This window comes from Lucilia sericata, unplaced genomic scaffold, assembly GCF_015586225.1.
Source record: "Lucilia sericata isolate MDLA Ls3-8-SP2 unplaced genomic scaffold, ASM1558622v1 Contig001121F_arrow, whole genome shotgun sequence".
Classification (NCBI taxonomy): Eukaryota; Metazoa; Arthropoda; class Insecta; order Diptera; family Calliphoridae; genus Lucilia; species Lucilia sericata.
In genome coordinates, this window is record NW_023995093.1 from 22,474 (window position 1) to 40,217 (window position 17,744).

The 17,744-nt window shown below is 33.1% G+C and overlaps 2 protein-coding genes across 2 annotated transcripts; both read right to left on the reverse strand.

Annotated features, from left to right (window-relative positions):
* Positions 1 to 102: 102 nt before the first annotated feature.
* Positions 103 to 11,664, reverse strand: LOC119610124. The gene is given in 11 exon segments (XM_037965227.1): positions 103 to 446; positions 514 to 1,133; positions 1,203 to 1,272; positions 4,357 to 4,743; positions 4,806 to 4,970; positions 8,664 to 8,999; positions 9,064 to 9,438; positions 9,497 to 9,687; positions 9,754 to 9,823; positions 10,975 to 11,361; positions 11,421 to 11,664. Coding segments are annotated over 11 exon segments (3,108 nt in total). The 5' UTR covers positions 11,584 to 11,664.
* Positions 11,665 to 14,598: 2,934 nt separating this feature from the next.
* On the reverse strand, positions 14,599 to 16,815 carry LOC119610128 (probable cytochrome P450 4d14). The gene is made up of 6 exons (XM_037965230.1): positions 16,585 to 16,815; positions 16,130 to 16,516; positions 15,767 to 15,836; positions 15,504 to 15,694; positions 15,061 to 15,435; positions 14,599 to 15,001 (listed from the first exon to the last, which is right to left on the reverse strand). Exons 1-6 carry the CDS (start codon positions 16,745 to 16,747, stop codon positions 14,664 to 14,666), a joined length of 1,524 nt encoding a protein of 507 aa, XP_037821158.1. The 5' UTR covers positions 16,748 to 16,815; the 3' UTR covers positions 14,599 to 14,663.
* Between the last annotated feature and the right edge of the window lie 929 nt (positions 16,816 to 17,744).

Consider the following 17,744-nt stretch of genomic DNA (forward strand, 5'->3'; position numbering starts at 1 on the left):
TATACAATAAAGATCATAAGATCTTTTCCCTTTGTTAAAATCATATTAGTACTATGTAAAATATTTACATATTTTATTAAATAATTAAAAATTATTTAGACATCACTTTTCTAAATCTCTGGGTTTTAGACCAATATGCATACCAGTTGTTGAACGTAATATAAGATTAATCACTGGCCTAACATCTGGACCCAACGGCAGCAATTCAAAATGACGCAACATTTTCGAAACAGTACTTTTAATTTCAAATATGGCAAACTTTTGACCTATACAATTGCGTGGTCCAGCCGAGAAGGGTGTATAAGCAAAAGGATGTATTTTCTGATTGCTATCACTTTCAAAACGTTCGGGTATGAACTCATTGGGATGCGTAAAGTAATCGGGATCCCGTAAAACCATAAACAAAGGTATATTTACATTAGTGTTAGCCGGTATGGTAATATCGCCTATAATAAATATAAAACTTTGTATAGAAATCTATAAAAAAGAAAACAATTTTAGCTCAACACTTACCCACTTTAATATCCTCGGTTATTTCCCTTCCTATAGCTGGCACCGAAGGATATAATCTTTGACTTTCCTTAATAACCAATTCCATATATTTCAAATCTTCTAGATCTCGATATGTTACCGGTTTATTTTTGTCGGTGCCTAAAACTATTTTGATTTCCTCCACCAGTTTAGCTTGGACCTCAGGATGGCGGGCTATAAGATATAAAGTAAATGATATGCCACTAGTAGTGTTATCATGACCCTCAAACATAAAGGTATCAACTTCTTCACGTATATCTTCATTGCTTAGAGGAGCACCATTGACGGTAGATTGTAATAACACATCTAATAAGGCCATGCGTTTTTTGGTATTCAAATCAGAATCCTCCGATTCATCTGTAAATTCAGGAATTTTTAAATAAAATTTCTAAACTAAAATGATTTTATTACTTTTAAAAGTGCCATCTTTAATTGACTGCTCCAGAGCCAAACGTCTTTGTTCGATTACATCTGTTGTGAATTTGTGCAAGACTTTAATACAACGTTTTGATTCCTCGTATTGCTTGGGTGCAGTTAAACGAAACAGAAAATCGGTTCTTTGTGAAGGCATAACAAAACGATCGGCCATTATGCGGGATAGACTAAACGAAGGGAACAGAGTTTAACTTTTATGGGGTTTATTAAGGTAATAACTTTCATAAATATCTTACTTGGCTATAGCTTGAACATATTCTAGACCAGGCTGTTCTTGTGCATTTACTTTGACACCCATGGCGGTTTCTGAAAAGAATAATAAGAATTATTTTTAAAAATATATAATTGACTAACTAAAGCCCTGATTATATACTAGAATATAGTACAGATTAAAGACTAGACTATAGACTATAATATGAACTAGACCAGACATTTGATTAAGTATTGTAGACTATACATAGACTAGACTATAGACTAGATTATAGACTAGACTATAGACTAGACTATAGACTAGACTATAGACTAGAATATAGACTAGACTATAGACTAGACTATAGACTAGACTATAGACTAGACTATGGACTAGACTATAGACTAGACTATGGACTAGACTATAGACTAGACTATGGACTAGACTATAGACTAGACTATAGACTAGATTATAGACTAGACTATATACTAGACTATAGACTAGACTATAGACTAGACTATAGACTAGACTATGGACTAGACTTAGACTAGACTATAAACTAGACTATTGACTAGATTATAGACTAGACTAAAGACTAGACTATAGACTAGACTATAGACTAGACTATAGACTAGACTATCGACTAGACTATAGACTAGACTATAGACTAGACTATCGACTAGACTATAGACTAGACTATAGACTAGACTATGGACTAGACTATAGACTAGACTATAGACTAGACTATGGACTAGACTATAGACTAGACTAAGACTAGACTAGACTAGACTATAGACTAGACTATAGGCTAGACTATAGACTAGACTATAGGCTAGACTATAGACTAGACTATAGACTAGACTATAGACTAGACTATTGACTAGACTATAGACTAGACTATAGACTAGACTATAGACTAGACTATAGACTAGACTATAGACTAGACTATAGACTAGACTATAGACTAGACTATTGACTAGACTATAGACTAGACTATAGACTAGACTATAGACTAGACTATAGACTAGACTATAGACTAGACTATAGACTAGACTAGACTATAGACTAGACTATAGACTAGACTAGACTATAGACTATAGACTAGACTATAGACTAGACTATAGACTAGACTATAGACTAGACTATAGACTAGACTATAGACTAGACTATAGACTAGACTATAGACTAGACTATAGACTAGACTATAGACTAGACTATAGACTAGACTATAGACTAGACTATAGACTAGACTATAGACTAGACTAGACTAGACTAGACTAGACTAGACTAGACTAGACTAGACTAGACTAGACTAGACTATAGACTACAGACTATAGACTATAGACTAGACTATAGACTATACTAGACTAGACTATAGACTAGACTATAGACTAGACTATAGACTAGACTATAGACTAGACTATAGACTAGACTATAGACTAGACTATAGACTAGACTATAGACTATACTATAGACTAGACTATAGACTAGACTATAGACTAGACTATAGACTAGACTATAGACTAGACTACAGACTAGACTATAGGCTAGATTATAGGCTAGACTATAGACTAGACTATAGACTAGACTATAGACTAGACTATTGACTAGACTATAGACTAGACTATAGACTAGACTATAGACTAGACTATAGACTAGACTAGACTAGACTATAGACTAGACTATCGACTAGACTATAGACTAGACTATAGACTAGACTATAGACTAGACTATAGACTAGACTATAGACTAGACTATAGACTAGACTATAGACTAGACTATAGACTAAACTATAGACTAGACTATAGACTAGACTATAGACTAGACTATAGACTAGTCTATAGTCCAGTCTAGTCTAGTCTAGTCTAGTCTAGTCTAGTCTAGTCTATAGTCTAGTCTATAGTCTAGTCTATAGTCTAGTCTATAGTCTAGTCTATAGTCTAGTCTATAGTCTAGTCTATAGTCTAGTCTATAGTCTAGTCTATAGTCTAGTCTATAGTCTAGTCTATAGTCTAGTCTATAGTCTAGTCTATAGTCTAGTCTATAGTCTAGTCTATAGTCTAGTCTATAGTCTAGTCTATAGTCTAGTCTATAGTCTAGTCTATAGTCTAGTCTATAGTCTAGTCTATAGTCTAGTCTATAGTCTAGTCTATAGTCTAGTCTATAGTCTAGTCTATAGTCTAGTCTATAGTCTAGTCTATAGTCTAGTCTATAGTCTAGTCTATAGTCTAGTCTATAGTCTAGTCTATAGTCTAGTCTATAGTCTAGTCTATAGTCTATAGTCTAGTCTATAGTCTAGTCTATAGTCTAGTCTATAGTCTAGTCTATAGTCTAGTCTATAGTCTAGTCTATAGTCTAGTCTATAGTCTAGTCTATAGTCTAGTCTATAGTCTAGTCTATAGTCTAGTCTATAGTCTAGTCTATAGTCTAGTCTATAGTCTAGTCTATAGTCTAGTCTATAGTCTAGTCTATAGTCTAGTCTATAATCTAGTCTATAGTCCAGTCTATAGTCTAGTCTATAGTCTAGTCTACAGTCTAGTCTATAGTCTAGTCTATAGTTTAGTCTATAGTTTAGTCTATAGTTTAGTCTATAGTCTAGTCTACAGTCTAGTCTATAGTCTAGTCTATAGTTTAGTCTATAGTTTAGTCTATAGTCTAGACTATACTATAGACTATACTATAGACTAGACTATAGACTAGACTATAGACTAGACTATAGACTAGACTATAGACTAGACTATAGACTAGACTATAGACTAGACTATAGTCTAGACTATAGTCAGTCTAGACTATTGACTGGACTGTAACCAAACTGTAAGATGTAATGCAGTCTATAGAGCAGGCTATAGTCCTAGTCTATAATACAGACTATAGCACAGCCTTCAGATTATCAGATTTTTATAAAAAATTCGAAGCCTATGGTTTTTACTGTAATGGGCAGCATCGATAGTAGAGGCAGCCGTTAACCTATTTTAATGAGAGCACTTTTAAACATACAACAAAGATGAATGTAGATTTTAATCGGAATATAATATGTAATTACACTTGCTGTTCAAAGTTAATTTTATAACAATAAAAACAATGACTTTACAAAATTCAAACAATAATTTTAATAATGTGAATTGTGTTTTAGGCTTTATAGTGTCTAACTAATTTCAGCAATTAAAAAGTTTTGACTATATAAAATTACTACCACTCACCTGCTATAATATCTAAAGCACTCAAACACACCACCGGAAATATATCAATATCAGTTTTACCATCAGCTTTCCCATATAATTTCTTGACCATAATACTACTTTGTTGATCGAAAATCTCAACAAATTGTTCGAGAATTTTAAAGTGGAATGTGGGCGTTATAATCTTACGTCTTGAATGCCATTTCTTGCCCCAACTCAAGAGTAAACCACGACCCAACCAACCCACTAGAAAATCATATAAACTACTTTTCTTAATCATTTGTTGACTGCTAAGAACCACTTCCAAATATTTGGGATCCAATATGACAACACTTAATTGATGCAGCACCCAAAAACGATAAATTTTACCATATTTTCTTTTAAAATCCCGCACAGATTCAATGACATCTAGAGAAGATATATAACAGACTAATAACAATTTATAATATTTATTGGTCCATCATACTTACTATCACTATTAACATGTCTTACATCCAGTGTATTGCCTATAATAGGCAATGTTTTAGGTCCCGGTATATGCGATTTTTCCAATACTACATTACGATGTTTTTTGTTAAGGTAGTCCCACACAAAGATTAGCACCAGCAGGCCCAATATTAATTCTATAAACATGTTTTAAGCTAAAGAGTACAATTATCACTAACGATTTCCATTGCTAGTAAAATGTTTAAATAGAGACTTTACTAAATATAGTTAGTTGGTTCGGTATTCTAGATTAAAAGAGTAATTGTTTTGTGTAGTAAAGAGTATGATCGATCACTGATCTCATTGTATAGTTACTATATTTCTATAGATTTTTTTGCAGATAGTTTTGTTATTTTAAGAGTTGTAGCAAGTCAAAGTCCATAATGTATTCACCCATTGAAACTATTCTCTCTTTATCTCTTGTTTTTTGAGAAGTTTTTAAAAAACTCAATCTAAAATTAGTATCGGCGTTTAAAGTACTTTGATTAAAATAAATTGTAGGAAAATATTTAAAAGTACTTAAAATGTAAAAGTACTTTATTAACATTTTTGTACCCAGTTATGCATATTTCGGCACTGACATGTTATTCTCTCTAATAAATTTTTGATACTATATTCAGTTCTAGTTCTGTTGTAGTTCTGTTGCAGTTCTGTTGCAGTTCTGTTGTAGTTCTGTTTTAGGTCTGTTCTAGTTCTGTTCTAGTTCTGTTCTAGTTCTGTTCTAGTTCTGTTCTAGTTCTGTTCTAATTCTGTTCTAGTTCTGTTCTAGTTCTGTCTAGTTCTGTCTAGTTCTGTCTAGTTCTGTTCTAGTTCTGTTCAAGTTCTGTTCTAGTTCTGTTCTAGTTCTGTTCTAGTTCTGTTCTAGTTCTGTTCTAGTTCTGTTCTAGTTCTGTTCTAGTTCTGTTCTAGTTCCGTTCTAGTTCTGTTCTAGTTCTGTTCTAGTTCTGTTCTAGTTCTGTTCTAGTTCTGTTCTAGTTCTGTTCTAGTTCTGTTCTAGTTCTATTCTAGTTCTGTTCTAGTTCTGTTCTAGTTCTGTTCTAGTTCTGTTCTAGTTCTGTTCTAGTTTTGTTCTAGTTCTGTTTTAGTTCTGTTCTAGTTCTGTTCTAGTTCTGTTCTAGTGCTGTTCTAGTTCTGTTCTAGTTTTGTTCTAGTTATGTTCCAGCTCTGTTCTAGTTCTGTTCTAGTTCTGTTTTAGTTCTGTTCTAGTTCTGTTCTAGTTCTGTTCTAGTTCTGTTCTAGTTCTGTTCTAGTTCTGTTCTAGTTCTGTTCTAGTTCTGTTCTAGTTCTGTTCTAGTTCTGTTCTAGTTCTATTGTAGTTCTGTTGTAGTTCTGTTCTAGTTCTGTTTTAGTTCTGTTCTAGTTCTGTTCTAGTTCTGGTCTAGTTCTGGTCTAGTTCTGTTCTAGTTCTGTTCTAGTTCTGTTCTAGTTCTGTTCTAGTTCTGTTCTAGTTCTGTTCTAGTTCTGTTCTAGTTCTGTTCTAGTTCAGTTCTAGTTCTGTTCTAGTTCTGTTCTAGTTCTGTTCTAGTTCTGTTCTAGTTCTGTTCTAGTTCTGTTCTAATTCTGTAGTTCTAGTTCTGTTCTAGTTCTGTTCTAGTTCTGTTCTAGTTCTGTTCTAGTTCTGTTAGTTCTGTTCTAGTTCTGTTCTAGTTCTGTTCTAGTTCTGTTCTAGTTCTGTTCTAGTTCTGTTCTAGTTCTGTTCTAGTTCTGTTTTAGTTCTGTTCTAGTTCTGTTCTAGTTCTGTTCTAGTTCTGTTCTAGTTCTGTTCTAGTTCTGTTCTAGTTCTGTTCTAGTTCTGTTCTAGTTCTGTTCTAGTTCTGTTCTAGTTCTGTTCTAGTTCTGTTCTAGTTCCGTTCTAGTTCTGTTCTAATTCTGTTCTAGTTCTGTTCTAGTTCTGTTCTAGTTTTGTTCAAGTTCTGTCTAGTTCTGTTTTAGTTCTGTTCTAGTTCTGTTCTAGTTCTGTTCTAGTTTTGTTCTAGTTCTGTTCTAGTTCTGTTCTAGTTCTGTTCTAGTTATTTTCCAGTTCTGTTCTAGTTCTGTTCTAGTTCCGTTCTAGTTCTGTTCTAATTCTGTTCTAGTTCTGTTCTAGTTTTGTTCTAGTTTTGTTCTAGTTCTGTTCTAGTGCTGTTCTAGTTCTGTTCTAGTTTTGTTCTAGTTATGTTCCAGCTCTGTTCTAGTTCTGTTCTAGTTCTGTTTTAGTTCTGTTCTAGTTCTGTTCTAGTTCTGTTCTAGTTCTGTTCTAGTTCTGTTCTAGTTCTGTTCTAGTTCTGTTCTAGTTCTGTTCTAGTTCTATTGTAGTTCTATTGTAGTTCTATTGTAGTTCTGTTGTAGTTCTGTTCGAGTTCTGTTTTAGTTCTGTTCTAGTTCTGTTCTAGTTCTGTTCTAGTTCTGTTCTAGTTCTGTTCTAGTTCTGTTCTAGTTCTGTTCTAGTTCTGTTCTAGTTCTGTTCTAGTTCTGTTCTAGTTCTGGTCTAGTTCTGGTCTAGTTCTGTTCTAGTTCTGTTCTAGTTCTGTTCTAGTTCTGTTCTAGTTCTGTTCAAGTTCTGTTCAAGTTCTGTTCTAGTTCTGTTCTAGTTCTGTTCTAGTTCTGTTCTAGTTCTGTTCTAGTTCTGTTCTAGTTCTGTTCTAGTTCTGTTCTAGTTCTGTGCTAGTTCTGTTCTAGTTCTGTTCTAGTTCTGTTCTAGTTTTGTTCTAGTTCTGTTCTAGTTCTGTTCTAATTCTGTTCTAGTTCTGTTCTAGTTCTGTTCTAGTTATTTTCTAGTTCTGTTCTAGTTCTGTTCTTGTTCTGTACTAGTTCTGTTCTAGTTCTGTTCTAGTTCTGTTCTAATTCTGTTCTAGTTCTGTACTAGTTTTGTTCTAGTTATGTTTTAGTTCTGTTCTAGTTCTGTTCCAGTTCTATTCTAGTTCTGTTCTAGTTCTGTTCTAGTTCTGTTCTAGTTCTGTTCTAGTTCTGTTCTAGTTCTGTTCTAGTTATGTTCTAGTTCTGTTCTAGTTCTGTTCTAGTTCTTTTCTAGTTCTGTTCTAGTTCTGTTCTAGTTCTGTTCTAGTTCTGTTCTAGTTCTGTTCTAGTTCTGTTCTAGTTCTGTTCTAGTTCTGTTCTAGTTCTGTTCTAGTTCTGTTCTAGTTCTGTTCTAGTTCTGTTCTAGTTCTGTTATAGTTCAATTCTAGTTCTGTTCTAGTTCTGTTCTAGTTCTGTTCTAGTTCTGTTTTAGTTCTGTTCTAGTTCTGTTCTAGTTTTGTTCTAGTTCTGTTCTAGTTCTGTTCTAGTTCTGTTCTAGTTCTGTTCTAGTTCTGTTCTAGTTCTGTTCTAGTTCTGTTCTAGTTCTGTTCTAGTTCTGTTCTAGTTCTGTTCTAGTTCTGTTCTAGTTCTGTTCTAGTTCTGTTCTAGTTCTGTTCTAGTTCTGTTCTAGTTCTGTTCTAGTTCTGTTCTAGTTCTGTTCTAGTTCTGTTCTAGTTCTGTTCTAGTTCTGTTCCAGTTCTGTTCTGTTCTGGTTTTGTTCTTGTTCTGTTCTAGGTCTGCTCCAATTCTGTTCTAGAACAGAGTTGTATTATTGTTCTAGTTCAGTTCAAGATCGAGTTCACTTCTAGTTCGGCTCAGATCAAGTTCAGTTCTCTGTCGTTCCATTGCTTAATTCTTAATTTTTTCCTTGTCAAATTTAATTCCTTAATATTTGTAAATTATTTTTTAAAATGCATTTATTTAAGTACTCAAAATCTAATAATACTCTTAACATTAGTTCAGCAAACATTACTTAATACTTTAAAATAATAATTACATTTACTTATCCCCATTTTTGGCAAGGTCCAATGTGGAAAGTCTTTTATAGTTTTCTTAATCAGCCTTTTACAGAACCCTGGGTTTAAGTCCAACATGCATACCGGTGGTAGAACGTAAAATGAGATTAATTACCGGTTTAACATCAGGACCCAATGGCAGTAATTCAAAATGACGCAACATTTTCGATAAAGTACTCTTCATTTCCAACATGGCAAACTTTTGGCCAATACAGTTACGTGGCCCAGCCGAAAAAGGAGTATAGGCGAAGGGATTGATTTTTTCACCCTCAACACTATCAAAACGTTCCGGTTTAAAGTCATCGGGATCGCTGAAGTAATCGGAATCACGTAAAACCATAAATAAGGATAAACTTAAATTGGTGTTAGCGGGTATAGTTATATCACCTAAAATTTTGTATACAAATTAAAATGTAGTTCAAAATCGAATGTTGATTATCTATGTACTTACCCACTTGTGTGTCCTCAGTTATTTCCCTGCCTATAACTGGTACTGAGGGATATAAACGTTGACTTTCCTTTATAACACATTCCATATATTTCAAATCCTGCAGCTCACGATATGTTACCGGTTTATTCTTGTCGCTGCCCATAACTTCTTTGATCTCCTCCACAAGTTTTGTTTGCACCTCCGGATGTCGAGCTATTAAGTACAAAGCAAATGATATGCCACTAGTAGTGGTATCATGACCCTCAAACATAAAGGTATCAACTTCTTCACGTATATCCTCATTAGTCAAAGGAGCACCATTGACGGTAGATTGCAATAAAACATCTAATAAAGCCATGCGTTTTTTAGCATTCAATTCTGAATCTTCTGCTTCAGCTAAAAGTAAAACAAAATTTCGTTCAGAGAAAGTTGGGGAAAATCTGAGGAAACTTACTTGTCACAGAACTTTCCTTTAGCTTTTGTTCGAGAGCCTCACGTCTTTGTTCGATAACATCTGTTGTGAATTTATGCAGAACTTTGATGCAACGCTCAGCTTCTTGATATTCCTTGGGTGCTGTTAAACGAAATAGAAAATCAGTTCTTTGCAGGGGTTTAACGAAGCGATTAGCCATTATCCGCGAGAGTCTATATTAAAAATGGGCATTTTAGTTTAAAAAGTGAAAGGGGGTCATATTTAATTTAAAAACTTACGTGGTTATGGCTTGAGGATATTCTAGACCCGGCTGTTCTTGAGCATTTACTTTAACACCCATGGCCGTTTCTGAAAGTTGAACAGAGTGAAAAATGGTAAGAGTTTATTTGAAAGCAAAAGTTGTTATAAAGTTTTGATTGTTTATATCTTAATATTATCTAATTAGTTAAGTTTAAATTTAACTTTTAGTAATCTTATCTTTTTATGAGTTTGTTTAAAAAACAAATTTATAGACAAAAGATAAATATATACAACTGAGCCCCTAATCTTTAGAAGAGACTATATAGTCTGGTATATAGTGAAGACTATAGTATATATACTCTGGTCTATAATCTAGACTATAGGCAGCTCTCTCTAGACTATAGGCAAGAATATTGTCTAATCTATAGTCAAGACTATAGTCTGGTCAGTAGTCTAGATTATGGTCTACAGTCTAGACTATAGTCTGGTCTACAGTCAATACTATTCTCTAGTCTTGAGTATATTCTTTTCTAGTCAATTGTCTAGTCTATAGTTGATATTATAGTCAGGTCTATAGTCTTGGCTATAATCAGATCTATAGTCTAAACTATAGTCTGGACTATAGTCTAGACTATAGTCTGGTCTATAGTCTAGACTATAGTTTAGTTTATAGTATGGTCTATAGTCCGATCTATAGTCTAGATTATATAAAGTCTGGTCTATATTCTGGTAAATAGTCTAGATTATCGTCAAGAGTAGACTATAGTCTGCTCTATAGTCTAGACTATAGGGTGGTCTATAGTCGAGACTATAGGGCGGTCTATATTCTATACTATAGTCTGGCCTATATTCTGCTCTCTAGTCCATGCTATAGTCTGCTCTATAGACTCAGATTATTCTCGGGTCAGTAGTCGAGGCTACAGTCTGTACTATAGATGATCTATAGTCGAGACTATAGTCTGGTCTTTACTCGAGACATAGTCGAGACTAAAGTCTTCTCTATAGTCGTGACTATAGTCTGGTCTATAGTCTAGACTGTAGTCTGGTCTATAGTCTAGACTGTAGTCTATAGTCTAAACTCTAGTGTGGTTTATATGTTAGAATGTAGTCTGAACTATAGTTTGGTATATAGTCTAGACTGTAGTCTGGACTCTAGTCTAGAAGGCGGTCAGGTATTTAGTCTAGACTATAGTCTGGTATAGCTATAGACCAGATTATAGTTTAGTCTAGGCTACTATCTAAACTTCCATCTCACTTACCCGCTATAATATCCAAAGCACACAAACACACCACTGGAAATACATCAATTGCAGTTTTACCATCAGCCTTCTCATACAATTTCTTCACCATAACAGCACTTTGCTGATCGAAAATTTCCACAAACTGTTCGAGTATCTTAAAGTGGAAGGTGGGCGTTATGATCTTACGTCTCGAATGCCATTTCTTGCCCCAACTCAAAAGTAAACCACGACCCAGCCAACCCTCTACAAAATCATATAAACTACTTTTCTTAATCATTTGTTGACTGCTCAAGATGATTTCCAAATATTTCGGATCCAAGATAATAACACTCACTTGATGCAGCATCCAAAAGCGATAAATTTTACCATATTTTCTTTTATTTTCGTGGGCAAATTCAATGAGATCTAAAATATAAATTTTTAAATTTAATTTGTTTAAGAAAATGTTCTTAATTTATACTTACTATCACTATTAACATGTCTATTACGCAAAGCGTTGCCTAAAATAGGCAATGGCTTGGGACCTGGTATACCCGCTTTATCCAATAATTCATAGCGATGTTTTTTATTTAAATAGTCCCACAGAAACAGTAGACCGATTAAGCCCAATAATAATTCCAAAAACATGTTGTCTGCTGAAGAGCTAAATTGCTACTAAAGTATTTTGACTGAAACGGAAATCGCTAGAGGCTTGTCTGACTGTTCATTTTAAAGCCAAAATAAACGTGTGTGAGTGATGGACTTTGATAACATTTAAATCTTTTTTTTTTTTTTGGTTTAATCATTTATTTAGATTGTCTTCTGAGATAATGTTATTCTTAGGTATTTTTGTGTATTTAAATGAATAGCGTTTTTTAAGAGTTACACAAATATTTTTTCTCTTTGTTAATGCAAAATCTTTATGTTTTCGCATAGAAGGAACTTTGAAAGTATTGATTCATTAATTCTGATCTACAGTATAGATTAGAACTCGATCTACAGTCTTGCTTATAGTATATATTAAAAGCTGAAGTATACTGTTGACTTATAATCTTGTTTATAGTTTACACTAGAGTCTATATTGTAGATTGGTCTATACTATAGTGGGGTATGTCTAAAGTCTGGTGTATAGTCTATTCTATATTATATACTATAGTCTGGTCTATAGTCAAGACTTCAGTCTGCGGAATAGATGAGACTATAATCCTAGACAATACGTTAGACTATATTTTAGACCATGGATCAGACTATAGTCTCGATAATAAACCAGACTTATGTCTCTAGTCTACACTATAGTCTGGCCTATATTATAAACTATACTCTGGTCTATTGTCTAGACTTCAATCTGGGGAATAGTCAGGTTTCTATAGTCTAGTTTGTAACCGAATCGGGACTATAATCAGGACCATCATCTTGTCTACATTCTAGACAATAGGTCAGACTATAAAGATCAGACTATAAGACTATAGGTCTTAACTATATTCTGGTCTATTATCAACACTATAGTCTGGTCTATAGTCTAGACAATAGTTTAGGCTATAGTCTAGACAACGGATCAGATTATAGTTCCGATAGTAGACCTAACTATATTCTATATTGCCTAGTCTATAGTCTAGACTAAAGTACTGTCTATAGCCTGAACTATCGTCTGTTATATACTACGGTAATATATTTAACCTTATCATATATATAACCCTAGTTTCCTCCTGGTAGTCGGAAAATATCTTAACCTCTGTTGGCACCATATACTCTCCAATCCTCTTCACACATTCCAGCTATATCGACCAGCAATTGCTATACAAATTATTTAAATAATTTTATTGTTATACAAATGTTATTCCTTAAAAAGCCCCTGTAGTCCGTTATTGGGTTAATATGAAACGAATTGAAATGAAACACAGTTGATTGTTAGTTTTCCATACACCTTCACCCCAAGTATTTCCTCAAAACAAATTAAATGTGATCAAAGTGTAAATGTACAGTGCGATAAGAAGTCTGTGATAATGCGGGTCCAAGTCAAACAGATTTATTTGCATTTTTTAATAATACAAAATGGAAGATGACTAAATGAGTAGAGAAAACATAAGAAAGAAATGGGGAAAACATATTACATATAAAATGATATAGGGGTAAACATAATCCGGGAAATATTTTCACATACAAACTCCTCCTCTGCCTATTTCAAAGACCTCTTTATCTAATTTTGTAAGTCCGTATACAATAATTCTAAATATTTATAGATCTGAGTAGAGGACCGAGAACGATGAACATTTCCTAAATATTCTGTGATTCTAAATAATTTTTTATTTAGGATATGGGTTTGTATGAAATGAAGTGGAATTGCGAGTTTAAAGCTATCTTTAATATTTCTTAATAGATTAGGGTGGTTAGTCAGTCCAGGAGTTCTGGGTTGGATTGCCTCCAGAAATTCTGAAAAAGGAGTGAACTAAATAACTAACTAACTAACTAACTAACTAACTAACTAACTAACTAACTAACTAACTAACTAACTAACTAACTAACTAACTAACTAACTAACTAACTAACTAACTAACTAACTAACTAACTAACTAACTAACTAACTACTAACTAACTAACTAACTAACTAACTAACTAACTAACTAACTAACTAACTAACTAACTAACTAACTAACTAACTAACTAACTAACTAACTAACTAACTAACTAACTAACTAACTAACTAACTAACTAACTAACTAACTAACTAACTAACTAACTAACTAACTAACTAACTACTAACTAACTAACTAACTAACTAACTAACTAACTAACTAACTAACTAACTAACTAACTAACTAACTAACTAACTAACTAACTAACTAACTAACTAACTAACTAACTAACTAACTAACTACTAACTAACTAACTAACTAACTAACTAACTAACTAACTAACTAACTAACTAACTAACTAACTAACTAACTAACTAACTAACTAACTAACTAACTAACTAACTAACTAACTAACTAACTAACTAACTACTACTAACTAACTAACTAACTAACTAACTAACTAACTAACTAACTAACTAACTAACTAACTAACTAACTAACTAACTACTAACTAACTAACTAACTAACTAACTAACTAACTAACTAACTAACTAACTAACTAACTAACTAACTAACTAACTAACTAACTAACTAACTAACTAACTAACTAACTAACTAACTAACTACTAACTAACTAACTAACTAACTACTAACTAACTACTAACTAACTAACTAACTAACTACTAACTAACTAACTAACTAACTAACTAACTAACTAACTAACTAACTAACTAATCTAACTAACTAACTAACTATTAGGCCAAAATACGAAATTGTTTAAACTAAGGTTAACCGTTTCGAAACGGTGAAAAAATAGGTATTTTACAGGTTTCGGTATTTTTGCTTATTTCGGTAATGGTGTCTTCGGGTTATCGCTATTTGGGTTTATTTTGGTATTGGTATTCAGCGAAAACTGTAATAGTTTTTCAAAATATTTCCTCTAGATTTTGAATAAAATTCAATACAATTTCCCCATATTTAGATATACATATTACCATTAATTATAATAAAAGTCCCTTTAATTTTTGATCATATAAAAATAATTTTATTTAATATTGCTCTCCTTAATCTAAAATATATATAATTTATTTGCTAATATAATTTAAAACATAAAAATCACTAGATTTAAGACCATAAATTCCTAAAAACGCTCAACTAAAAAACTCTTGGTCTCACACCAATATGTACACCAGTCGAAGAACGTATAATAAGATTAATTATAGGCTTAGCATCGGGACCCAAAGGTAGCAATTCAAAATGACGCAACATTTTCGATATGGTACTCTTCATTTCCAAGGTGGCAAACTTTTGACCAATACAATTGCGTGGACCGGCCGAAAAAGGAGCATAGGCAAAGGGGTTGACTTTCTGCATGCTATCATCCGAGAAACGTTCCGGTTTAAAGGCATTGGGTTCGGGGAAGTAATCAGGATCACGCATGACGGCGAAGAGATTAATGTTAATGTTAGTATTGGCGGGTATAGTAATATCACCTAATTGCACATGAAAAATATTAGTTAATTGTTACTTTTTAACTGTTAAACTCACTTACCCACTAATATATCTTCCGTTATTTCACGACCTATAACCGGTACCGAGGGATATAATCTTAAAGTTTCTTTGATAACACATTCCATATATTTTAAATCTTGTAAATCCCTAAAGCCCACCGGTTTATATTTGTCGGTGCCTAAAACATTTTTAATTTCATCCACTAGTTTAGCTTGGACCTCAGGATGACGGGCTATTAAGTACAAAGCAAAAGCTATACCACTAGTAGTGGTATCATGACCCTCAAACATAAACGTATCAACTTCTTCACGTATATCCTCATTGGTTAAAGGAGCACCATTTATCGTGGACTGTAGTAGAACATCTAGTAAAGCCATGCGTTTTTTAGTATTCAAATCTGAGTCATCGGCTACTTCTAAAAGAAGTGAAAATTTTAAGTTTTAATAGGAACTATTATTTCTTAAAGGTCTTGAAATATTTTACTTTTATAACTGCCATCTTTTAGCGATTTTTCCAGGGCCGTTCGACGCTGTTCTATAACATCTATGGTGAATTTGTGCAATGTGGATATACATTGTTCAGTTTGTCTATATAATTTAGGAGCTGATAAGCGAAATAGGAAATCGGTTCTTTGAAGAGGACTAAACACACGATTGGCTGAAATTTGGGACATGCTAGAAGTGGTTTGGAATGGTTTGAAATTTAGAGTAATAGTAAAAATATCATTAAAATCTTGAAATACTTACGTGGCTATGGCTTGAACATATTCCAGGCCCGGTTTTTCTTGGGCGTTAACTTTTACTCCCATGGCAGTTTCTGAAAAGATGTAAAAGAAATCGAAATAAATGCAATTTCCAAACCTTTCTCTAGGGATCTCATTTATACTCTGATTTCTTTTATTAGCTTTCCAGAAGTTAAATTTTCTCACCAGAACAGATATATGAAGTATTCGAAATTTGCTTTAGATCAAAGTCCAATTCATGTTTTAACTTTCAGATTTGTTTAATATAAAATTATTTTTAAAGTGATCTTTAAACTTTTAAACTACTATCCATATTACAACATAGAACACAACTCTTTACTGAATCCCGATTTCCAAATAAACTCACCCGTTATAATATCCAATGCACACAAACACACTACCGGGAATATATCAATCTCCGTTTTACCATCAGCCTTCTGGTACAGTTTTTCCACCATAACACTACTCTGTTGATCGAAAATCTCCACAAATTGCTCCAATATCTTAAAGTGGAAAGTAGGAGTAATAATCTTACGTCTCGAATGCCATTTCTTGCCCCAACTCAAAAGTAAACCACGACCCAACCAGCCCGCAATGAAATCATATAAACGACTTTTCTTAATCATCTGTTGACTGCCGAAAATCACTTCTAAATATTTGACATCCAAAACGAAAACACTCACTTGATGCAAAACCCATATACGATAGATTTTGCCATATTTATGCTTACACTGTTGCACAAAATCGATCATATCTAAAATTATATAAAAAAAAAACACTTTCTTTATAAAGGATCTTGTTTCAAAATAGTTTTTCTCTCACTTTCTGTATTAACATGTTTTATATCGAGCGAATTCCCCAATATGGGTAAGGTTTTAGGTCCTCGTATACCCGATTTACTAAACACTTCATTACGATGTTTTTTACTTAAATAATCCCAGACTAGTAGAAAGGCTAGAGCGCCCAAGATTAGTTCCACAAACATATTGTTTTGATCGTTTCGTAGGATTGCAACTAAATAAATTTGGAGGCTCGTCTGAAGTGGTTTTTATGTCTGTGGGCTAGATCATTTTATATACAGAGGCAAGCCAGACATTTTTATTATAATTTTTATTTTGATTAAAGTGTATTGGTATGATGGTCTATATACAGGTCTTTACCTAGGGATGACACAAGTTTGTGTGTACGTTTTCTTATATATTTATGCGTAGACTTACTGATTATGACTGAATTTTTTTTTATTTCTTTTGCAAACAAGTCTTGGTATTGGTATTTGCATTTATATACAAGAGATTTCAAAGAATCAATTCCTTATCATTAGAATTTACAGAAATAATAACAGGTTTTATGTTGTTATCGAAGAATATTATGATTTTAATATCTTCAATTTCTTGGAACCACAAATCAATACAAATTTTGTTATTAAAAGTTTCAGATTTGAACATACCTGTGCACAGTTCATAGTCTGGACTATAGAATATTACATAGTCTGAACTATAGAATAGTCTATGGTCTGGACTATAGAACAATCTATAGTCTGGACTATAGAACAGTCTGGACTATAGAATAGTCTATAATCTGGACTATAGAACAGTCCTGGATTATAGAATAGTCTATAGCCTGGACTATAGAACAGTCTATAGTAGTGACTGTAGAACAGTCTATAGTCTGAACTATTGAACAGTCTATAGTCTTGACAATAGCACAGTCTGGACCATAGAATTGTCTATAGTCTGGATTATAGAATAGTCTATAGTCTGGACTATAGAATTGTCTATAGTCTGGACTATAGAATTGTCTATAGTCTGGACTATAGAATTGTCTATAGTCTGGACTATAGAATTGTCTATAGTCTGAACTATATAATTGTCTATAGTCTGGACTATAGAACAGTCTATAGTCTGGACTATAGAACAGTCTATAGTCTGGACTATAGAACAGTCTATAGTCTGGACTATAGAACAGTCTATAGTCTGCACTAT

Bases quoted from the DNA above. Each gene is read 5' to 3' on its own strand.
- LOC119610128 (XM_037965230.1), bottom strand. From the start codon at position 16,747: ATGTTTGTGGAACTAATCTTGGGCGCTCTAGCCTTTCTACTAGTCTGG. The intron at 15,436-15,503 runs GTAAAATATTTC...CACTTCTTTTAG, and splicing joins AAAAGATGGCAGTTATAAAA to AAGTAGCCGATGACTCAGAT. The intron at 15,002-15,060 runs GTAAGTGAGTTT...ATGTGCAATTAG, and splicing joins AACGGAAGATATATTAGTGG to GTGATATTACTATACCCGCC.